General features: G+C 39.6%; 1 protein-coding gene across 3 annotated transcripts in view; it reads left to right on the plus strand.

Annotated features, from left to right (window-relative positions):
* The window catches only part of ift122 (intraflagellar transport 122 homolog (Chlamydomonas)), a 221,434-nt gene extending 199,634 nt beyond the window's left edge, over nucleotides 1–21,800 (plus strand). For all 3 annotated transcript variants that reach the window (XM_073072604.1, XM_073072605.1, XM_073072606.1), the window contains 4 exons: nucleotides 12,500–12,628; nucleotides 14,439–14,512; nucleotides 18,247–18,411; nucleotides 21,371–21,800. In XM_073072604.1, coding sequence (XP_072928705.1) covers nucleotides 12,500–12,628; nucleotides 14,439–14,512; nucleotides 18,247–18,411; nucleotides 21,371–21,460 — 458 coding nt within the window. In that variant the 3' untranslated portion in view covers nucleotides 21,461–21,800. The remainder of the gene's footprint in view (nucleotides 1–12,499; nucleotides 12,629–14,438; nucleotides 14,513–18,246; nucleotides 18,412–21,370) is intronic.
* The last annotated feature ends 3,501 nt before the right edge of the window (nucleotides 21,801–25,301 follow it).

Genomic DNA, 25,301 nt, shown 5'->3' on the forward strand with positions numbered 1-25,301 from the left:
TAAGTGATGATGCAGTTGTCTGACTGATCAAGGCCTCCATCTAATCTGTGATAACTTTCTTCACCATTAATGACATGTCCTAATTTTCTGTCATCTGCAGAGTTACTGATGAACCCTTATGTAATCGCATCCAAATGATTTAGACCATAAAACATAAGAGCAGAATTAGGCCTTTCAGCCCAAGAAGTCTGCTCCATCATTCCATCATGACTGATCCTGAATCCAATACAACCCCATACACCTGCCTTCTTGCCATGACCTTTGATGCCCTGACCAATCAGAAAACTATCAACTTTCACGTTAAATATACCCTTGGTCTTGGTCTCCATTGCTGTTTGTGGCAGACATACTCTCTGGCTGAAAAAAATTCCTCTTTACCTTTATTCTAAAGCGTTGCCCCTCAATTTTGACACTGTGCCCTCTAGTTCTGAACATCCGAGGAAACATCCTCTCCACATCCACCCTAACCCTTTCAACATTTGGTAGGTTTCAATAAGATCCCCACACATTCTCCTAAATTCTTGTGAGTATAGGTGCAAAGCTGCCAAATGCTGCTCACATATTAACCCCTTAATCCCTGGAATCATCTTCATGAACCTCCTCTAGACTCTCTCCAATGACAACACATCCTTTCTGAGATATGGGGCCCATATCCTGTTGACGATACAAGAGTGGCCTGACCAGTGTCTTATAAAGTTTCAGCATTATCTCCTTGTTTTTATATTCGATTCCCCTTGAAATGAATGCCAACATTGCATTTGCCCCATTTACCACAGACTCAACCTGTGAATTAACCTTCTGGGAGTCTTGCACAAGGACTCCTAAGACACTTTGCACCTCTGTTTGAACTTTATCCCCATTTAGATAATAGTCTGCACTTATAAAATGCGTTATACATTTCCCAACACTGTAATCCATCTGCCATTTTTTTGCCCAATGCGATTACATTGCTTCCTCAGCACTACCTACCCCTCTGCCTATCTTCGTATCATCTGCAAACTTTGCCACAAAACTATCAATTCCATTTTTCAAATCACTGACAATGTGAAAAGTAGCAGTCCCAATACTGATCCCTGAGGATCACCACTAGTCGGGCAGCCAACCAGAAAAGGCCCCCTTTATTCCCCCAGTCATGCAACATCCCACTCAATTTTGCTGCCTCCTGCCTGTCAGCCATTCCTCTATCCATGCCAGTTTCTTTCCTGTAATGCCATGGGATCTTATCTTCTTAAGCAGCCTCGAGTGTGGCACTTTATCAAATGCCTTCTGAAAATCCAAGGAAGTGACATCCACTACCTCTCCTTTGTCCACCCTGCTTGTTACTTCTTCAAAGAATTCTTAAAAGATTCATCAGGCAAGATTTCCCTTTACAGAAATCATAGCCTTTGACTTATTTTATCATTAGTCTCCAAGTACCCCAAAACCTCGTCCATAATAAAGGACTCCTGCTTCCTAATGCTCACAGACCTCTGCTAGTGTCTTCCATAGTGAAGACTGATGCAAAGTATTTATTAAGTTCATCCACCATTTCTTTGACCCCTATTACTCACCGGCATCATTTTCCAGTGGGCCAATATCAATTCTCACCGTCCTTTTACTCTTTATATAACTGAAAAACTTATAGTATTCTGCTTTGTATTATTGTCTAATTTGTCCTCATGTTTCATCTTTTCCTTTCTTACGACTTTTATAGTTGTCTTTTGTTAGATTTTAAAAACTTCCCAGTCATCCAACATCCCACTTACTTTTACTATATTATATGCCCTTTCCTTGGCTTTCATGAAGTCCTTAACTTCCCTTGTCAGCCACAGATGCTACCCCTGCTATTTGAGAACAACTTCTGTGGGACATATCTATCCTGCGCCTTGTGAACTATTCCCAGAAACTTCAGCCACCTCTGCTCTTCCACCATCCCTGCCAGTATCCCCCTCCAATCCACTTAGGCAAGCTTCTCCCTCTTGCCTCTGTAATTACCTTTATTCCATTGCGATACCAATACATGTGATTTATGCTTTTACCTCTCAAATTGCAGTATGAATTTAATCATATTATGATCACTGCCTCCTTAAGGTTCTTTTACCATAAGTTCCCTAATAAAATCTGGGTTATTACACAACACCCAATCTAAGATGGCCTTTCCCCGAGTATGCTCAAGTACAAGCTGTTCTCGTAGGCATTCAACAAATAATGATTTACATAAATAATGAATAACAAAAGTCACAACTCTGATCCCTGCACCACTAGTCACTAGCTTTCATTTCAAGAATCAACTTTTAACCAGCCTCCAAATCAATTTTGAATCTGTGTAACTAGCTCTTCCTAGATTCCATGGGCTAACCTTCTAGACCAACCTTCCCTGCAGGACTTGTTGTTGAAGGCCTTGCTGTAGTCCAGCTAGACACTAGAGCAACATCATCTATCTTTTTGGTTCTTCAAATAACTCTATAAAAGGTTTGTCAAGCATAACTTTCCATACATAAGCCATATCTCCGCCTGTTCATGTGCTTGTAGATGCTGTCCTTACAGAATTCCCTTCAGAAGCATCCCCCTACTGATGTCAGGTTGACAGACCTGTAGTTCCCTGATTTGTCTTTGCTCTACTTCTTAAACAACAGAAAAACATTAGCCACTTTCCAGTCTTTGGGAACTTCCCCAGTGCCTAACAAAGAAGCAATTGATTCCACAAGTGTCCACAATTTCTTCTCTAGCCTCCCACAATGTCCAGGGATACAGTTAGTCAGGCCTAGTGAATTGCTCTTTTGCAATGCACTGTAAGGCTACAAATACCTCCTCCCTAGGAATATAACTGTTCTCCAAAATGTCTCCACTTGTTTCCTTTATCTCTTGAGCAACCATGATTTTCTCCTCAGTAAACACAGATGAGAAAAATTCATTAAAATCTCACTCACCTCCTCTGGCTCAAAATATAGATGGCCCTGCTTATCTGACTTCTTCTCTCTCTAACCACCCTTTTGTTCTCAGTGAAGCTATTGAATCCCTTGAGATTATCCTTAACCTTACTAGCTAGAGACACCTCATACCCTCCCTTTACCTCCCTGATTTCCCTGTAAAATGTACTAATCCTTTTATTGCCATCAGGAGATTCACTCATCCACTAACTCCAAAACTCCTTTTCTTGACCAGAGCCTCAATATCTCTCATCAGCCAGGGTTCCCTAAACTTGCTAAGTTTATTCTTCACCTTAACAGGAACATGGAGTTCCTGGGCATTTGATATCACACTCTCAAAAGTGTCCCATTTGCTTTTCCTTTCTAACCAACCTCTGCTAGATATGGCCTAATTCCTCCAAGATTAGCTCTGCTCCTGTTTCATATCATATCCTTTTCTGTCTAAAACTAATAGAATTATGGCAATTAGCATCAAAGTGCTCCCTGACTGCCACTTCAATTACTTGCCCTGCCTTGTTCCCTAAGAGAAGGTCCAGTATTGCACCCTCCTTAGTTAGGGTCCTTTACATATTCACTCCAGAAATTTTCCTGGGCACACTTTACAGATTCCATCCTATACAGGCCCTCAACACTCCAGGTAGCCCAGTCAATACCAGGAAAATTAAAATCTTGCACTAATACAACCTTATTTTTTTTTTGTAATTTATTTTTTTATTGAAGTTCATCATCAAACATTTCCATAAAATGTATTTCAGATATTGTACATATATATCATATAGTCATACATGCCACAGATCTCCACATAATATTTATCTGAGGTATACACTTATAGAAAAGAGAGGAAAGAAAGAACAAGCGAAAGGAAAACTATGTACAAGTAGGGAGTGATCTTTTTTTTTACACATATTCATTGATTTGTGAGAATAAAATCAGGCCTATGAGGCATTATGTAGTTAAACCATTTTTCCCAGTATGAATCAAATTGTTCCAACTTATGATTAACAAATGCTGTTATCTTCTCCTATTTGTAAATGTCCATTGTAATTTCCATCCATGCATTTAAGGTTGGGCTCTCCTGTGATGATCATTTCCTAGTACGAGTCTTTTTACCAGCCACCAGCAGTATATTCATTAAATATTTATCTCTTTTCAACCATTCTTAAGGTATATACGATATAGGTAAAAAACGGGATGAGGTCCTACAACAGTGGTTCCCAACCTTTTTTTGGCCATGCCCCACCTAATCACCTCTAAAATCCTGATGCCCCCTGTGGTGATATATAATTCTTATTATTCAAAAAGTGAACTCCTATTCACCTGGAGGAAGCCTAAAAGACCATTAACTTGGTTTAAACAAGCTTCCAAAGAACATGGCATTCATGAAAGAGAAAAATAAAAGAACCAAAGGACTGTTAAAGTTCTGAGGAAGAAATTACTAAGAAATTGTAAAAAAAAAGAACATTAAGTGATATTAAAATAATAATAATAATAATAAATAAATAAAACAATGCCGATTCGTTTCTACAGCATATAAGGACAGATACACCGTTTAAAAGAGATGACGCAATGTACACACCTTCACACCACCAAGAACTGAAAGCTACTGCAAAAAGCAGCATTGGCGCAACCTCGTACGAGTTTCTTACGTGTTTGGACTTGTTCATTCATTCCTTCCTACATCAGTCAATTCATTAATTTAATTATGAAAGCCATTTGATGGTTGTAATGATGGTGATACACTATATATACAGTACATACGCAATTACACATGTACATACACACAAGTATTTTTATGTATGCATACTGTATAGACACATATGTATTAACTCGCACACACACAGACTTACTAGAAAAAATTCACTGTTAATAACTCATTCTCGAATTGCCCCCCTTAAAAATCAAATTACCCCCCTGTGGGGCGTACGCCCCACATTGGGAACCACTGTCCTTCAAGGTGAATTTAGGGAGTTAGGAGATAAACTAAAAAGTAGGACCACAAAGGTAATAATCTCTGGATTACTACCAATGCCATGTGCTAGTCAGAGTAGAAATAGGAGGATATTTCAGATGAATACGTGGCTTGAAAAATGGTGCAAGGGGCAGGGATTCAAATTTCTGGGGCATTGGAACCAGTTCTGGGGGAGGTGGGACCAGTATAAACAGGACGGTCTGCACCTGGGCTGGACTGGAACCAATGTCCTAGGGGGAGCGTTTGCTACTGCTGTTCAGGAGGCTTTAAACTAATGTGGCAGGGGGATGGGAACAAGTGCAGAGAGACAGGGGTGTAAAATGAGGGTAGAAGCAAAAAGTAGTAAGGTGAAAAGTAAAAGTGGCAGGCAGGCAAATCCAGGGCAAAAAGCAAAAAGAGCCACTTTTCAACATAATTGTATAAGGGCTAAGAGTGTTGTAAAAACAAGCCTGAAGGCTTTGTGTGTCAATGCGAGGAGTATTCGTAACAAGGTGGATGAATTGAATGTGCAGATAGTTATTAATGAATATGATATAGTTGGGATCACAGAGACATGGCTCCAGGGTGACCAAGGATGGGAGCTCAACATCCAGGGATATTCAATATTCAGGAGGGATAGACAGGAAAGAAAAGGAGGTGGGGTAACATAGAGAGGAGATTAACGCAATAGAAAGGAAGAACATTAGCCTGGAGGATTTGGAATCGATATGGGTAGAGCTGAATAATACTAAAGGGCAGAAAACACTGGTGGGAGTTGTGTACAGGCCACCTAACAGTAGTAGTGAGGTTGGGGATGGCATTAAACAGGAAATTAGAAATGCGCGCAATAAAGGAACAGTAGTTATAATAGGTGACTTCAATCTACATATAGATTGGGTGAACCAAATTGGTAAGGGTGCTGAGGAAGAGGATTTCTTGGAATGTATGCGGGATGGTTTTCTGAACCAACATGTCGAGGAGCCAACTAGAGAGCAGGCCATTCTAGATTGAGTATTGAGCAATGAGGGAGGGTTAGTTAGCAATCTTGTCGTGCGAGGCCCCTTGGGTAAGAGTGACAATAATATGGTGGAATTCTTCATTAAGATAGTTAATTCAGAAACAAAGGTTCTGAACTTAAAGAAGGGTAACTTTGAAGGTATGAGACTTGAATTATCTAAGATAGACTGGCAAATGATACTTAAAGGGTTGACGGTGGATATGCAATGGCAAGCATTTAAAGATCGCATGGATGAACTACAACAATTGTTCATCCCAGTTTGGCAAAAGAATAAACCAGGGAAGGTAGTGCACCCGTGGCTGACAAGGGAAATTAGGGATAGTATCAAGTCCAAAGAAGAAACATATAAATTAGCAAACAAAAGCGGCACACCTGAGGACTGGGAAAAATTCAGAGACCAGCAGAGGAGGACAAAGGGCTTAATTAGGAAAGGGAAAAAAGATTATGAGAGAAAGCTGGCAGGGAACATAAAAACTGACTGTAAAAGCTTTTATAGATACATGAAAAGAAGAAGATTGGTCAAGACAAATGTAGGTCCTTTACAGTCAGAAACAGGTGAATTGATCCTAGGGAACAAAGATATGGCAGACCAATTGAATAACTACTTTGGTTCTGTCTTCACTAAGGAGGACATAAATAATCTTCCGGAAATAGTAAGGGACCGAGGGTCTAGTGAGATGGAGGAACTGAGGGAAATACATGTTAGTAGGGAAGTGGTGTTATGTAAATTGAAGGGATTAAAGGCAGATAAATCCCTAGGGCCAGATGGTCTGCATCCCAGAGTGCTTAAGGAAGTAGCCCAGGAAATAGTGGATGCATTAGTGATAATTTTTCAAAACTCCTTAGATTCTGGATTAGTTCCTGAGGATTGGAGGGTGGCTAATATAATCCCACTTTTTAAAAAAGGAGGGAGAGAGAAACCTGGGAATTATAGACCGGTTAGTCTGACATTGGTGGTGGGGAAAATGCTAGAGTTGGTTATCAAAGATGTGATAACAGCACATTTGGAAAGAGGTGAAATCATCGGACAAAGTCAGCATGGATTTGTGGAAGGAAAATCATGTCTGACGAATCTTATAGAATTTTTTGAAGATGTAATTAGTAGAGTGGATAGGGGAGAGCCAGTGGATGTGGTATATTTAGATTTTCAAAAGGCTTTTGACAAGGTCCCACACAGGAGATTAGTGTGCAAACTTAAAGCACACGGTATTGGGGGCATGGTATTGATATAGATAGAGAATTGGTTGGCAGACAGGAAGCAAAGAGTGGGAGTAAACAGGACCTTTTCAGAATGGCAGGCAGTGACTAGTGGGGTACCGCAAGGCTCAGTGCTGGGATCCCAGTTGTTTACAATATATATTAATGATTTAGACGAGGGAATTAAATGTAGCATCTCCAAATTTGCGGATGACACGAAGCTGGGCGGCGGTGTTAGCTGTGAGGAGGATGCCAGAGGATGCAGGGTGACTTAGATAGGTTAAGTGAGTGGGCAAATTCATGGCAGATGCAATTTAATGTGGATAAATGTAAGATTATCCACTTTGGTTGCAGGAACAGGGAAACAGATTATTATCTGAACGATGGCCGATTAGGAAAAGGGGAGATGCAACGAGACCTGGGTGTCATTGTACACCAGTCATTGAAGGTGGGCATGCAGGTACAGCAGGCGGTGAAAAAGGCAAATGGTATGTTGGCATTCATAGCAAAAGGATTTGAATACAGGAGCAGGGAGGTTCTACTGCAGTTGTACAAGGCCTTGGTGAGACCACACCTAGAATATTTTGTGCAGTTTTGGTCCCCTAATCTGAGGAAAGACATACTTGCCATAGAGGGAGTACAGAGAAGGTTCACCAGATTGATTCCTGGGATGACAGGACTTTCATATGGATTGACTAGGCTTATACTCACTGGAATTTAGAAGATTGAGGGGGGATCTTATTGAAACGTATAAAATTCTAAAGGGATTGGACAGGCTAGATGCAGGAAGATTGTTTCCGATGTTGGGGAAGTCCAGAACGAGGGGTCACAGTTTAAGGATAAAAGGGAAGCCTTTTAGGACCAAGATGAGGAAAAACTTCTTCACACAGAGAGTGGTGAATCTGTGGAATTCTCTGCCACAGGAAACAGTTGAGGCCGGTTCATTGGCTATATTTAAGAGGAAGTTAGATATGGCCCTTGTGGCTAAAGGGATCAGGGGGAATGGAGAGAAAGCAGGTACAGGGTTCTGAGTTGGATGATCAGCCATGATCATACTGAATGGCGGTGCAGGGCTCAAAGGGCCGAATGGCCTACTCTACCTATTTTCTATGTTTCTATATAGCCAAAATATATGGTCTTACTTTCCAAGGGTATTTCACATTTAAAGATGTCTTGTAGGGCATTGTGTATCCCACTCCAATAGTCTTTGATAACGGGACATTCCCAGAAAATATGATAATGGTTTGCATTTTGATTTCCACAATTTCTCCAGTAAACAGGGAGGTTACTATCATAATGGGACTTCTGAGAGGGTGTAATAAAATATCTTATCAAGTTTTTCCATCCAAACTCCCTCCATTTCTGTGAACTGGTACACTTCCATTGATACCTCAATATTATTGTCCATTCTTCCTCAGACAAACCCTTATACATTCTTGAAATGATTCTACTACCGTTATCTGAATTATATGCTTTTCTAAATAGCTCTATCAAACATGTTCTTGCCTTGGTTACATTTTTAAACGTCCTATTAACATATTGTTGCATCTCTAAATACCGATAAAAGTCTTGTTTTTCTAATAAGTGTTTCTCTTTAAGCATTTCAAAACTGAAGTGTTCCTTCTTTCATTATATTGCAAAGAAGTGTTATTCCTTTAGCTGTCCAGTCCTTAAATCTAGCATCCAGTTTATTTGGCATAAAATCCGAGTCATATGCACACCATTTAAGAATTGCAATATCTCCCTCTAGTTTATATTCTTTTATAATAGTTTTCCATATTTTAGGAGTCCATTTCACCCATGGGTTATCAGTAGTATTTATGTACCTTTGTAGATTGCTGTCAGCCAAAATTGCCTGTATGGGGATGGGAAGTATCCCCCTCCTCAATGTTTTTCCATTGAGCGTCATATGATGGGTTGCACCAACATATCACAGCTCTCAGGTGAGGCAACACTTCACTTGTGAGTCTGTTGGGGTCATCTATTGCATCCAGTGCTCCCGGTGCGACCTACTCTACATCGGTGAGACGCGACACAGGTTGGGGGACCGCTTCGTCGAGCACCTGCCACAACAGACAGGATCTCCCAGGTGCCACTAACTTCAAATCTCCTTCACATTCCCATTCGGATATGTCCATACATGGGCTCCTCTACTGCCATGATGAGGCCAAACTTCAGTTGGAGGAACAACACTTCATATACTGTCTGGGTAGTCTCTAGCCCCTTGGTATGAACATCGAATTCTCCAACTTCCGGTAATTCCCTCCCTCTCCCTTCCCCCATCCCACTTTCACTCTGCCTTCACTTCTAGCTGCCTATCACCTCTCTCATGATTCTTCCCTCTTCCAGTACCCATAGTGCTTTCCCCTTAGATTCCTTCTTCACCTCTCCGGCCTATCCCCTCCCTGCTTCCCCTTCCCCACCCCTTGATCTTTCCTCTGATTGGTTTTTCACCTGGCACATTCCACCCTCCCCCCACTTTCTTTATAGGGCCCCTGCCCCCTCCTTCTTTAGTCCTGACGAAGGGTCTTGGCCCGAAACATTGATTGCTCATTTCAACAGATTCTGCCCAACCTGCTGAGTTCATCCAGCTTTTTTGTACGTCTTGATTTGACCACAGCATCTGCAGTGTACTTTGTGTTTAATATCACAGCTCTCAACTGTGCTGCAAAATAATAATCTCTAAGAGAAGGTAGGCCCCATCCCCCCTTTTCCTTGGCTAATTGCAAAGTTTTGAGACAAACTCTAGGCCTTTTACCTTGCCAAATATATCTCAATAACATTTTGTTCCATTCATTGAATTGATTTTGATTAATTTCTATTGGTAGGGTCTGAAAGAGATATAATAGTCTGAGCAATATATTCATTTTAATAGATTCAATCCTTGAACTGAGACTAAAAAAAGGAATTGGGTTCCATCTTGTTATATCTTCCTTAATTTTTTTATATATAGGCTGATAATTGCATTCTGATAATTTTGCCAAATTTTTTGGCATAATGATGCCCAAATATTTGAAAGATTTTGTTTGCCATGCCCAGGGATATCTACTTTCAATTTCTCTTGGTGGGCTGTAGTTATATGAAAGTAATTGGGTTTTATCTATGTTGAGCTTGTATCCTGATAATTGACCATATTGTTCAAAAGATTGCATCAATTTAGGTAAAGAGTATGTTGGTTGCCCTAGATAGATCAAAATGTCATCTCCGTAACAGGCCACTTTATGCTCTGTTCCTTTAATAGTAATTCCCTGGTATCTTCATTTTGTCTGATGTATTGAGCTAATGGTTCCAGATGTAATGCGAAGAGTAGCGGTGACCATGCACAACCCTGTCTCGTGCCCCTTCCTAGGGTAAAACTATTTGATTAATATCCATTGATTTTAATCCTAGCAGTAGGGTTGTCAGATAGTGCCTGTATAGTTTTAATAATTGTGTCATGGAAACCAAATCTATGTAAAACTCTGTAAAGAAAATTCCAATTAACCGAATCAAATGCTTTTTCAGTGTCCACGCTTATCACTATTGCTTCTATTTTATTATTTTGTATATGATCCATAATGTGAGTGTCCTTCGTATATTGTCTTGTGTCTAGCGTTGTCGTATAAAACCTGTCTGATCGTTATGTTTCAGTATGGGTAGAAACTCTTCTAATCATTTGGCCATGATGGAGTTAAATAATCTATAATCTACATTAAGAACGGATATTGGTCTAAATGACCCACATTCCATTTTATCCTTGCCTTCTTTGGGTATAGCTGAGATTATCGCTTCCTTCCAACTGGGTGGCATTTGTGCCTTTTTAGAGCCCAGTTCATTGTGGGGAGTAAGACAGGAATTACCTCATTTTTAAATGCTTTGTACCACTCTGCTGTATACCCATCTGATCCTGGTGACTTGCTTAATTTAAGCCTACTAATTGCAGTTTTTAGTTCAGCTTCAATTATGTCAGTAGTCATCGTTCTATTTTGTCCTTCGCTTAAAGTGGGTAACTAGAGAATTCAGAAAGGTGTCAATTTGGATTATGCTTCCCCCAGGAACTTTGGAATATAGAGTTTTGTAAAACACTTCAAAAGCTTCTTGAATTTCACTTAGCTTATTTTTTATCATTTTTGTTCTTGGATCCCTAATTCTATGAATTGTATTTTCTGCTATCTTTTTTTTTTCAGTTTCCACGCCAGTATTTTCATAGAGTTCAATCCACTTTCATAATGTCTGTTTCAGAAACATTAAATTTTTCCTGATTTCTTGCATAGCCAAACTATTAATTTCATTCCTAATTTTTTTTAATTTCCTCTAATGTATCCTGTGCCAAATTCAGTTTGTGGTTTTTTTTTCTAGTTCCTTCAGCCTATTTATACACTTACTGTGTAAGACTGAGTATTGACAGCACAGATCTGTCAATGTATACCATTTAAGACCATAAGACTTAGGAGCAGAATTAGGCCACTCAGCCTATTGAGTCTGCTCAGCCATTTCGTCATGGCTATTTATTATCTCTCAAACACCTTCTCCTGCTTTCTTCCTGTAACCTTTGACATCCTTACTAATCAAGAACCTATCAACCTCTGCTTTAAACATACCCAATGACTTGACTTCCACAGCTGTCTAGCAATGAATTCCACAGATTCACCACTGTCTGGCTAAAGAAATTCTTCCTCATCTCTGTTCTCAAAGGATGTACCAATATTCTGAGGCTGTGCCCTCTGGTCCTAGACTCCCCCACCACTGGAATCATCCTCCACTTCCATTCTATCTAGGCCTTTCAATATTCAATAGATTTCAATTAGATCGGCCTCTCCCCCCCCCCCCCTTTCATTCCTGGGATTGTTTTTATGAACCTCCTCTAGACCTTATTCCAGATGAGGGGCACAAAACTGCAAGTGCAATCTGACAAATGCTTATAACTTTGTATAGTACACGTGGGAATGGGTTTGATGATGCTTAATACTTGGGTACAGAATGGTGAACACAAGCATTAATGTTATGCTATGATAGACCTAAATGCATAATGCAGTGGGTCTGTCACTGTCTAACACATGGGTACGGTGGTGTGTGCAGGCTTATCACGATACACAAAAAAGTACAACATTGGGACCACTTAACGCATCAGGATTGTATGCAAAAAGGGACATAACATACTGAATTAGAAAGGTGAAATCTGAAATGTAGACTAATGATAGAACAAAATACCTTATCCTTAAACTTCATGATTCCAAAAATCTGTAATTATCAAAATATTCAGATATTACAGGACTCTGCAAAATACCGTATGTAATAAATAAATAATATTTCACTGACAGTGTTTACTGACTTACTTAAAAGGTTATTTTTCAACTTTTAAGTTCAGAACCCTGGCAGTTTTGCTCAGCCGTGCTATGTTCCCCATTTCCATTAGTAGTTCACCTCATAACTTGTGTGTGCTTACAGAGGTACTGCCACTTGTCCAGTTCTATTTGGAAGACGGGATTACAGATGAGGAAGCAGTTGCGCTGATTGATCGCGAAGTGCCCAGTAGAGAACTGAGAAAGGACACCTGGCAAGAAAAGAGTATTGGCGGTATCTATTTTGTACTATCATTCCATATCATCTGAACAACATTTTTTTGTGCTGATAATTAGCATGGCAAGGTTATGTGACATGGGGGGAGAAGCTAGCCACTGGCCAATGCTAGAATTGCAATCAACGTAATCATGAGACCCAGAGAAAACTGGGAACTCAGTGGAAAAGAATAATTAGGCAATAATTATTTGACTAGCCTGTAGGTTAATTTCTGCATTTACGAAATATTGAACACTGGTGCTGCTAACATGGAAAATCATTAACAGCTGTAAATCTAACTTCTGTAGACAACTCATAATGCCTAAAAAGAAACTAATTAATGCTCTTGATTATTGAGTGCATCATCAGCCCAAAAAAATATGGTAAAAGAAATCATGGCCATTAAAATTGAACAAGGCATTGGTGAGGCCAAGTTTGGAGTATTGTGTACAGTTCTGGTCACCGAATTATAGGAAAGATGTCAACAAATTAGAGAGAGTACAGAGGAGATTTACTACCTGGGTCTCAGCACCTAAGTTACAGAGAAAGGTTGAACAAATTAGGTCTTTATTCTTTGGAGCGTAGAAGGTTGAGGGAGGACTTGATTGAGGTATTTAAAATTATGAGGGGGATAGATAGAGTTGACGTGGATAGGCTTTTTCCATTGAGAGTAGGGGAGATTTAAACAAGAGGACATGAGTTGAGAGTTTAGGGGTAACATGAGGGGGAACTTCTTTACTCAGAGAGTGATAGCTGTGTGGAACGAGCTTCCAGTAGAAGTGGTAGAGGCAGGTTTGATATTGTCATTTAAAGTAAAATTGGATAGGTATATGGACAGGAAAGGAATGGAGGGTTATAGGCTGAGTGCAGGTAGGTGGGACTAGGTGAGAGTAAGCGTTCAGCACGGACTAGAAGGGCCAAGATGGCCTGTTTCCGTGCTGTAATTGTTATATGGTTATAAATCTGTGAAAGATTTTGAAATATAATAGCATTTGTTAACATTTTAAAAGTGTATATCTATAGCTTTGTTAGCATTGTCATGGAAAGACAGCTGGGTTGTCTGCAACTCATTTGACTTGCATCATCATCAAGGCTCACAAGAGACTTTTGCATCGAAATGCAAGAAAATTTAAAATTTTAGCCACAACCAGACTTAATTATGAGCTGTGAGTGGGCACAGTCAGTTATAATGTGCAGTATTAACTGAGTGTGGGGTCTATCTTTGAATCATAAGGTTGTAGCTTCACGCCCCACTCCGTAACTGGAGATGTAACGGCCCAGTCTTCTCTGAACTACCTTGCTATCCATGCTCGGCAATTTCCTGGCCACAAAACCAGGTTACGTGGAATGGTAGACATGCTCCAAGAGGATTGCTGAAGCCCAGTGAAGAGCATGACACAGGGTCATGGAGGAAGACTTGCCCATAGAATTGCTTTGGAGCCAGTTAAGGCTTGCTCATGGCTATTATAACTGCCAGGGACAGATTCTTTGAGAATGTCTCTATCATTTGGGTGGAAAACATACTATAAACTTTAACATTAATTATTGAAAATAAAACATTTAAAATAAAAAATGTTAACTGTGATTCCTTCATATACACAGGGGATCTGACACTCAGCACAGTTATGGCAGCTCTGTATGAATTGTCAGATCTTCTAAGAAAGCATTCAGGTCAATCTAGAATACTTTAGTAGTGAGATTCTATTGCACTCAAAGGTGTTATCTTCCAAGTGAAGTTTTAAGCCGTCTGTGGATGCTGAGATGGTGCTTACTGTTAAAATCTTGAATTTTCCAATGTGCTTTGAATTATCTCTTTTACTCTTCCTAGACTCTCAAACTCTACAACTTGATGATACAGCCAAGACTGAGGCAGACCCATTTACTGCAAAACTAAGTTTTGAGGTAACTAGTTATGAAAGAAATTCAGTTCACCATAAAAATTGTTTTAGCTGATTTCACAATAGAGGAAGAGGCTCTAGAGACATAAGAGACTACAGGTACTGGAATCTGGGACAACAAATAATCAGCAAACATATAAAGTGCAGACTAGGTACACGACTCCTGCATTCTGGTTCCAGCTGCTTACTATTTCAGTTCCCCTTTCTATTCCTATACCTACTTATATATCCTTGATCTTCTCCCATGTCAGGGTGACATCCAGTGCAACCAAAAGAATAACACTTCTTAGTCCTGATGAAGGATCTTGGCCCAAAACATCTACTGTTTATTCCTCTCCATAGAAGCTGTCTGACCTACTGAGTTTCTCTAACATTTGATGTATGTTGCTCCAGATTTCCAGAATCTGCAGAATCTCTTGTGTTTCTGAATTTTCTAATGTCAGGTAACCTTGTTTTCTAGCCCCCACCACCTCCCACACTAGCATCAGGCTTAGAAACATAGAAAACTTACTGCACAATACAGGCCGTTCGGCCCACAAAGTTGTGCCAAACATGTCCCTCCCTCAGAAATTACTAGACTTACCTATAGCCCTCTATTTTACTAAGCTCCATGTACCTATCTAAAAGCCTTTTAAAAGACCCAATCATATCCGCCTCCACAACCGTTGCCGGCAGCCCATTCCACACACTCACCATTATCTGTGTAAAAAAAACTTACCCCTGATATCTCCTCTGTACTTACTCCCCAGCACCTTAAACCTGTGTCCTTTTGTGGCAACCATTTTAGCCCTGGGAAAAAGCCTCTGACTAGCCACATGATCAATGCCTCTCATCATCTTATACACCTATATCAGGTTACTTCTCATCCTCCTTCGCTCCAAGAAGAAAAGGCAGAGTTCATTCAACCTATTCACAAAAGGCATTCTCCCCAATCCAGGCAACATCCTTGTAAATCTCCTCTGCACCCTTTCTATGGCTTCCACATCCTTCCTGTAGTGAGGCAACCAGAACTGAGACAGTACTCCAAGTGGGGTCTGACCAGGGTTCTATATAGCTACAACATTACCTCTCGGCTCCTAAATTCAGTTCCACCATTGATGAAGGCCAATACACTGTATGCCTTCTTAACTACAGAGTCAACCTGTGCAGCTGCTTTGAGCGTCCTATGGACTTGGACCCCAAGATCCCTCTGATCCTTCACACTGCCAAGAGTCTTACCGTTAATACTATATTCTGCCATCATATTTGACCTACCAAAATGAACCACTTCATACTTATCTGGGTTGAACTCTATTTACCACTTCTCAGCCCAGTTTTGCATCCTTTCAATGTCCCACTGTAACCTCTGACTTGATCATCTAATTATTAACATCTAACAAGTTCTCCACCACATTTCTCAGGTTGACCAATTTGTAGTTTTGTGGCTTGTTGCTACCTTTCAAAACAACATTAGCCACCTTCTATTCTTCAGTAATTTGGCATGACTAATGATGATGCAAATACTGTATCTCTGCAATGGCCTCCACAAATTCCCTAGCCTCCCACAAATTCCAAGGATGCAGTCAGTCAGGCCCTGGTGGTTTTTCCACCTTAATGTGCTGTGAGGCTGCAAATACTTCCTTCCTGGTATTATAAATGTTCTTGAAATCTTGTTTCCCTTATCCCTCAAGCAACCATGATTTTCTGCTTAGTAAATATCAAGGAGAATCCAAAAAGCATTAGATCCTTTTTCACCAAGGAGAAATATTTGTTAAATATCCCACTCATTTCTTGTGGCTCAAGACATAGGCAGCCCTACTGATCTCTTGGAGGACTTACTCTCTCCTAATAATCTCTTACTCTTATTACATCTATAGAACCTATTGGGATTTTCCTTAACCTTACCTCCCACATTCACTTGTTTCCGAACTCCTCAATCCTAATGTATACTTCCTCCTTTTTCCTGACCAGAATCTCAAAATCTTTCATTAGCCAGAGTTCCCTAAACTTTTCAGGTTTACCCTTCAACTTAGCAGGAATATGCTGCCCCTGTACTATTGATATCACCCCTTAAAAGCCATTTATTCTTTTCCCTTCAAACTGACATACCCAATCGACCTTTGCTAGATTCTGTCTATTCGCCCAAAACTAGCCTTGCTCTAGTTTCGTAACCTAATCTGTGGACTTGTTCTATCCTTTTCCATCTATGTCTTAAAAATTAGTAGAATTATGGCTACCTTAGCCAGTGTTCCCTGACTCTCATAATCTCAAGAAGGAGGTCCAATATTATACCTTCCCAAGTAGGGTCCTCAGAATATTTACTTAGAAGTCTTTCCTAGACACATTTCACAAATTCCACCCAGTCCAGTCCTTTAACACTCTGGTTCGCCCAATCAATATTGGTGAAATTAAAATCTCCCACTAATGCGACCCTATTATTCCTACAACTACGAGCACTTTCTCTACATACCTATTTCTCAAGTTCATTAGAGTGACCCTTCCCTTCTTGTTTCTATGTACTGTCCATATAGCTTCACTGGACCTTACCAGTTAACATTAATATCTTAATGTTAGTAAAATAATGGAATGAATGATTAGCTCACAGTCATAAGAAAATTCTTCAGCTGACAGCCAACAGGATTCCAGCTCAATAAATGCTCATTATGTGAAAATATTTCCACATGTAAATGTTACATTTGATTTCTCATTTCAGTAAACAAAAAAAAATGTTTTCACACTGAAATCAAAGAAAATAAAGCAGGGTCTGCATTTCTCCATCTGACTTTGTGTCATGAAACTACCTCGAGAAGTATTACAAACTAAATTCTCATTGGAATTTCATGAATATGCTGTTGCACTCATGCAAGATTAGGGAAAAACTGGTTCTGAGGGCAGTTTTCCTGTTCAATAGACAATAGGTGCAGAAGTAGACCATTCGGCCCTTCGAGCCTGCACCGCCATTTTGAGATCATGGCTGATCATCTACTATCAATACCTGGTTCCTGCCTTGTCCCTTTATCCCTTGATTCCCCTATCCATAAGATACCTATCTAGCTCCTTCTTGAAAGCATCCAGAGAATTGGCCTCCACTACCTTCCGAGGCAGTGCATTCCAGACCCCCACAACTCTCTGGGAGAAGAAGTTTTTCCTCAACTCTGTTCTAAATGACCTACCCCTAATTCTCAAACCATGCCTTCTGGTACTGGACTCTCCCAGCATCTGGAACATATTTCCTGCCTCTATCTTGTCCAATCCCTTAAGAATCTTATATGTTTCAATCAGATGTTTCAATAGGTAGGCTGTACAGACTCAAGAAAAAGAACGTCCAATTTACTTTTATTAATAATCTCAGTTAATGGACAATGCACATTGATGTTTTGGGATCTTGCATTCACCTGTTGGAATTAAATGTAATTTCCATTTTAATAAAAATTAGAGAATTTGCAGATGTGAGATTGCAATATTTTTAATAATGGAAAAATGTTTAGTTATTTACACCTTTGCCAGGATGTGCTCATTCCTTGGGAAGTGATTTTAAGGTAGTGTTAAATTCTTATTTTCCTTCCTTTGACACAAGGTCAGAATGCTGCACTTGGGCAGAATACACTGGAAATCTCCTGATCATTTCATGGGGTTTCCAGTGACCTGTTCATCATGAAAGGTGTACTTCATCTGGGACTTGCAGGAATATTCATCTTATTGGATAAACAATGACCATGATCTCACTGGTGTTCTCTCCCTGCATTACTTTTGTGGCAGCACGGAAGCTCAGACTTTGTCCCTGTGGTTGTGAATAGAGAAGTACTACAGTCAATGAGCAAGAGGGATGTTTTGATTAAACGCTGGCCAAAACCATTAAGATGGCACTACTATCGGTCTCTGTTACCTGATGTCTCCATCACAATGTGCCCCATGTGTTTCCAGGTAGGACTGCATCTTTACTTAGATTCCTACCGTCTCAACATAAGTGTTTATATTCTTGTTTTTCATCATTCCACCCCACTCCACCCAACTTAAAACCTGCCCGAATATTCCTCTCTTATGTTTTCCACTCATCATGCTCATTCTTTTTTTTTACCCTATTTAAGTTTCTCTTGACATCTTTATTACAAATTCATGCCCATTGGTACATTCTCCTCATTTTCACGTTTTTTTTTAGTTACTCATCTTTTCCAATGTCCTCTCACTCCTATGATTCCCGTCTACCAACTGCCTGTGTCTCCAATCATTCGCATTCTCTGATCCTTCCAATTCTGCAATCTTCTATCCATCCTTTGAAGCAAAATCTTTTTTAAGTATCAATTTAAGCAAGTATCCATCTAATGCCCTACCCAGTTTTGCATCCTTTCAAACATATTGATTTGGCTTTCACATTCCTCAGAAGACTATTCCTCAGAGAGGACAATATCTGATGCACAAATGATGTAGCCATTCATTTGAGATATTTTTGGATATCATCAATTCTTATCACCATTGCAATAAGCACCAGAATTATGTTGGTTTAAAATAAGTAAAATTTTGACTTGCACTTTTTTTTTGTAATCTGCTCCAAATGTTGTGATGGATGCTCACTGTTCAGGGAGTCTTTTTTTTTTTTGCCAAGCTCAGCTTTCTAAACAGAGCAGATGATACGTCTGAAAATCAAAGTGTTGTATTTGAGTAAATTAAACTTACAACTATTCTTTGTTTAGCTTCTTGTTTTAAACAGGAGCCAGTCTTCATTTCTTAATGTAAATAGCAAGCAGTAATCAGTTTGAAGTTAAAAGAGCAGCTTTGCAAACAGACGCATTTGTCGCAGGAAACGAGGTGACTCAGGATGTGGATGCTGGCCACAGAACTTGGACTTATAACTTAAGAGATGCAGTATAAAATAATGAGTTTCAAAACAGACAATACTGGCTTAGTTCAAGGATGCCAACAGACCAGATAGATATTATCACTTACTCACTTATTAAATAACTGGAAGCTCATAGTTGGAAGGTTTGTATACTCAAATGTGTTAGCTTCACAGTATTAATTGTGGGTATCTAAGATGTCTGTCTCCAGAAGCTTTTAGATACTTTATAACATAAAGTGATCTGATAAAATATCATGTGTGAAGTCCCTCAAGTGGCAAAAAGAAACAGTATAATGTAAGAGAGTAGTACAGGCCTATTAGGAATAGCTCAGGAACATTAAGAATGACAGAAACACGGGGTGAAATAGAATTCATTCCTCTACATTCAATTTATGCAAAGGATGACTGGTTATGGCTCATGAGTAAGTCTTTTTTAGCTTATAGGAATTGTACCTGTGTTTGCAAATCCATAAGACATAGGAGCAGAAATAGGCCATTTGGCCCATTGAGTCTGCTCCGCCATTCAATCATGGCTGATCCTTTTATCCCCTCCTCACTCACTCTCACTGGCCTTCTCCCAGTAACCTTTGATGCCACGTCCAATCAAAAAACTACCAAGCTCTGCCTTAAATACACCAATGATCTGGCCTCTACAGCTGCTTGTGGTAACAAATTCCACAAATCCACCACTCTCTGGCTAAATAAATCTCTCTGCATCTCTGTTTTAAATGACACCCCTCTATCTTGACCTTTGTGTTTTAGAAATGGCTTGTAATTTAGAAGTCTTTTATAAGCTAGAGATCCTCTGTGAGTTTTAAATATGTTTAAGAATGTGGTTTGGTTTTAAATGTATATCACTGAAAATAAATTAACTGTGTTTAAATTACTGTGTTATATGATAGTATATCCACTTTGATTGGGAGGGAAGACCCACCATTCAAATAGTGGATATTGGCAGCTAAACTCATAGTGGAGGATTAACAGGGAAGTGAACTAATGTTTGAAGATTAGGTGGTTACAATATAGTCTTTCTTTAGTGAAAATACACATAGCTATTTATATCGGATAGGGCTTAAGGTCTCTCTTTGAGTTTAGAACTTTGCATTCAGCAATCCCAATAGTATTGCAATACCCTCTCCACCTTCATTTCCAACAAGCTCACTGACTACCACTGATGTTCAAACTTTACTGTTGGTTACTTATGTTCCTTTATGGTTTCTCTTTTTTTTAACCCAAGTTTTCCCTGCCCTGCCTCTTTGACCCTCTACCGCCAGGCAGAAAGAATCATAGCATTAGGACAAAAACTGTTAGGAAGTCGTTTCTTCCCCCAAGTCGTAAGACTACTGAACTCCATGCCTCCACCCAGGTCTCAATAGAGCACCAGAAGCATTATACTGTTTATTTTTTCATTTGTATTGTAAATGCAGCTTATTATTTATTAATTTACTAGTGGTAATATTGCTTTGTGTTGCATATGTGTGTGAGTTAAATGTACTGTGTTGTGCACCTTGGTCCAGAGCAATGTTGTTTCGTTTGGTGGTATACATGTGTGATGGTTGAATGACAACTGAATTTGAACTTGAACTCTTGCCCAAACTTGTTTCTTTCTCTTTAGGCATTTTTTATTTCTATCCAAGTTTACCTTGTCCATGAGACCAATATCTGGTCTTTACTCTTACCTAAGAATTGACCTGAATTTCCCTATGCTTTGTTCTCCTGTTCAGTGGTACCACCATTGCTTTTTTGCTCTATATACCTTTAATGTATTTTCTGGAAAAAGGCAACCAAAACAGAATATAGCTTTGTTACCTAATCAATGTGTTGTACATAATATGCCTTGTGTTGGACTTTATTTCTCATATTTATAAATTGTTAATCTCATTATTTTTATCGTGCTAAATTTGTAACTCAGAGATTTGTCCTTGAGCTTGTCTGTTCATTTATTACACCTTTAATCATATTTGGAGTATCTTTGTATTTATGTTTGCATGCTCCGATTATTGTTGACAGACAGCTTTCCTACTGTTACTTTCTGCTTATTAACAGATGTTCCACACTGAGGACTACGAATTGCTTGTTCTCCAGCACAATTGCTGCCCATACTGTCGCCGACCGATAGATGAACCTAATCCATAATGAACAGAGCTGATAACCAACTGTTGTCAATACTGATACCAGCAGTAATTCAGCAAGACAGCTGAAGATTAAGAAGGATGCTTCCATTCCAATATAATGGGAATCTGGGTGCAGAGAACTTTGCAGCAGTTTGAATGTTATTTCAGACAATTTTTGTATCCTTGAGCTGCAGAGAAAGACCACAGATGTAGCAACTCTTGTATGAAATGTAGGGCAGCATCTGTAATTTCTGAAGGAGGAATTTGGACATTACTAAAAAAAAATCCTCAAATCACCTGAAATTTGACAGTTGTATTGCGTATTTATAAAATATGACCAATAAAGATTGTATTTTATATGATGCAACTGAATGTTAACTAAAAACTCTCAAAAGATATTTGTATGGTATGACCATTTCTAACAAAAGCACTTCCTCCTGGGACATTTTGCTCACTGTATTTAAATACTAGAGGAAATGCATTTAAGAGGAGGGGGGAACGTTTAAAGGAGATGTGCAAGTTAAGGTAGACACCTGGAACAGGCTGATTCAGATAATGGAAATATTATAGATAAAAAGTGATATTTAAGAGGCTTTTAGGTAGACACATCAATCGAAGCTGCAAAACCTGGGTCTGACAGTGAGGATGACCTGAGGTTTGGCCAATTTAAGCATCAGGCAAGATTGAAAAGGTCAGGATGTTAAGCCCAGAGGCGAGAGACAAGCCAGTATTCAGCTCGCGGCTCCACGAGGCTTACTGGTCTCTGTGCTGAGCTAAGGCTGCAGTCTGTAACTAACAGTCTCTTGGATTGGCTGTGACTGGGATTGTAGCTGTGCACTCAGTTTCATTAATTTCAGTTCTAAATGTTATTTGCTTCCTTTTATTATTGTTTGCTTGATTTGGATTCTCTTCTGCACATTGGGTATTGACAGTCTTTTATAATGGGTTTTGTTGGGTTTCTTTGTTCTGTGGCTGCATATAAGGAGACAAATCTTAAGGTTGTATATAGTACTGTATACATTGATAATAAATGTACTTTAAACTTTTGAAATGAAGAGAATGGGGACTGAATCATGCAGGCAGAAGAGATTTTGTTTAATTTGATATCATGTTCAGCACAGTGTTCCAAATAATTTGTATTTGTGTTATACGGTTCTGTGTTCTAAAGTCCACATACTGTCTTGACATCAATCCCCTTGTCACCTCTCATGCACGAAACTATACAGATTATCCCTAATTAGTCCTTGCCTTTGTAATTTCAGATATGTCGTGTCTCTCAGAATCCCACAATAATTTCAACTGATATTAGGTTCACCAGTCTCTAATTGTCCTTGAAATGTTTCTTAAATAGAGGCACAACATTAGTCATCCTTGTGTCTTCTGATACCTCACCTTTGGGCAATGATGATATCAATATCTACCAGAACCTCAGCAATTTCTTCTGTAACTTCCCACAATCTAGAACTTGCCTTCCTTACAACTGACTCAACCTAGAAGTTAACATTTAAGGAACCTTGCACAAGAACTCCCAAGTCCCTTTGCACCTCTGATTTCTGAAATATGTCCCCATTTAGAAAAGTGTCCAAACCTTATTTCCTTCTACCAAATTGCAGGACCATATATTTCCCTACAGGGTATTCCATCTGCCACTTCTTTTCCCATTCTAATCCGTCCAAGTCCTTGTGTAGACTCCCTGCTCCCTCAACACTATCTGCCCCTCCATCTATCTTTATATCTTCTACAAGCTTGGCCTCAACCTCTAGCAAGTAGAGGGAGAAAAGCAATAGGCTTAGTGTGCCATTCATCTCCAGTTTCTTTCCAAGTTATACATGACTCTGAACTACGTTTGTTTCTTCAAAACCTTGGGACTCGGGATTGTGATTGCAATCAGTAGTGCTTCAAGGTAGCAGCTCAGCACCACAGTCTGAAGGCCAGTTAGGGTATGGGCAGCAAATGGTGGCCTGAAACACCATTTCACCTGAAACCCTGGTGAAAGATGGAAAAATCTAGTCCAGCAGCAAAGGTTCGTGAGGATCACTGTTGATGCAATTGGCTTCAGTGAGAATGTTAGCATTAGTATTGATGCAAAGGGTCTTCTTGGGTCTTGTTAGAGGTGCTTTTCTGGAATTTTATCCTTTCAGCAATTGAAGGCATGATGACAACTACAGACTTGAAGCCTAGTGCCTGGCTATAGGTCACAAATGGGAAACAGTTAGGGGCACTTCCACAGGTCGTAATTGCCCTTACACAAGACTTTGCTTACCAAGAGTAATATTCAACTGCTTTCAAGGCCAGTCCCAAAAGAATATTAAAGTCTTCATGACATTGCATGACATTAAAACTCATGAAGCTGCAAAAATTTGTTGAGAACTTCAGAATAGGTCGATGAGGCTCTGAAGAAAACACAGCCATCAATGGTAGAAGATATCATATAAACATCCAGTACATTTGGCCCATCTTTTCCATACCAGATGGCAGGTACCCTTCTGTTATTAATCTCATCACCTAGCACATTGTCTTTAGGCCTCTGTGTCTATTCAAGTTTCATTAGACACCTCTTAAATTCTGTCAGTGATCAGCTTCAACCACTCTTATCAGGCTGGTCATCCTAGGAATGCAACCTGTTTGGATGAAGAATATCCCCTCTGATCATCTTTACCCAAAACCTATGCTGTCTAGTTTTATTTACTAGGAAAAGTTTTCAGCAGTCAGCCCTTAATCTCCTCCACACCAGTGATAACAGACCAAGTATCTCCAGCCTTTCCTCAAAAATGAAACGCTCCATCCCAGCAACATCCTGGTGAATCTCCTTTGCACATTCTCCAGCAGTGTCCTGCACCTTAATGACCAGAGCTGTACACAGTACTCCAGGTCAGGTCTATTTTAAGTTGGAGCATGACCTCATTTCTATTCAATGCCTCACCTAATGAAGGCTAGTATCCGTATGCCTCTTCATGCCACACTTTGTACTTGTGTTTGTCACCTTCGGGAATCTATGACCTTGTACCCCAAGGACCCTCTGTTCATCAGTACTCTTAAGGACTCTAACATTCATGGTATGTGTCCTTGTCATATTAGTGCTACCAAAAATGCTTCAGAATCAGGTTTATTATTACTGACATGTTTTATAGCAGCAGAACAGTGCAAGGCACAAAAATAACTACACATTACAATAATAAATATGTAAATAAATTAGATACACAAGGAAGTCTGCAGATGCTGGAAATCCAGAGCAACACACACAAAATGGTGGAACTGGAATGGTAGAGCTGAGGATGAGTCAGCAATGGATGATGGATGTAATGTGAATGTAAGAAAGGGCAAGCCAGTGACAGGGTACATGCAGAGCAAAGAGTTAAATCACAGGCAAAATTCAAAAGGGCGAAGAATGCAGGACTGAAGGTACTGTATTTAAATGTGTGTAGCATTCAGAATAAGGTGGATGAACTTGCGGATTTAGAGATTGGTCAGAATGACATTGTGGGCATTGCTGAATCGTGGCTGAAAGAAGGCCATAGTTGGGAGCTTAATATCAAGGGATATACTTTATATCGAAAGGACAGGCAAGTAGGCAGAGGCAGTGGTGTGGCTCTGTTGGTAAGAGATGGAATTACATCTTCAGAAAGAGGTGACATAGGGTCAGAGAATGTTGAATCTTTCTGGGTGGAGTTAAATTGCAAGAGTGAGAAAAAAAAACATTATTGGAATCATATATAGGCATTCAAATAGTAGTCAACTTGTGGGGTTGAGATTGTAAAGGGAACTAGAATAGGCACAATTGTAATGTGGGATTTCAATATACAAGGGGATTGGGAAAATCAGATTGGTGTTGGATAGCAAGAGAGAGAATTTGTTGAGTGCCT

The sequence above is a fragment of the Hemitrygon akajei genome, chromosome 19 (assembly GCF_048418815.1).
Source record: "Hemitrygon akajei chromosome 19, sHemAka1.3, whole genome shotgun sequence".
Classification (NCBI taxonomy): Eukaryota; Metazoa; Chordata; class Chondrichthyes; order Myliobatiformes; family Dasyatidae; genus Hemitrygon; species Hemitrygon akajei.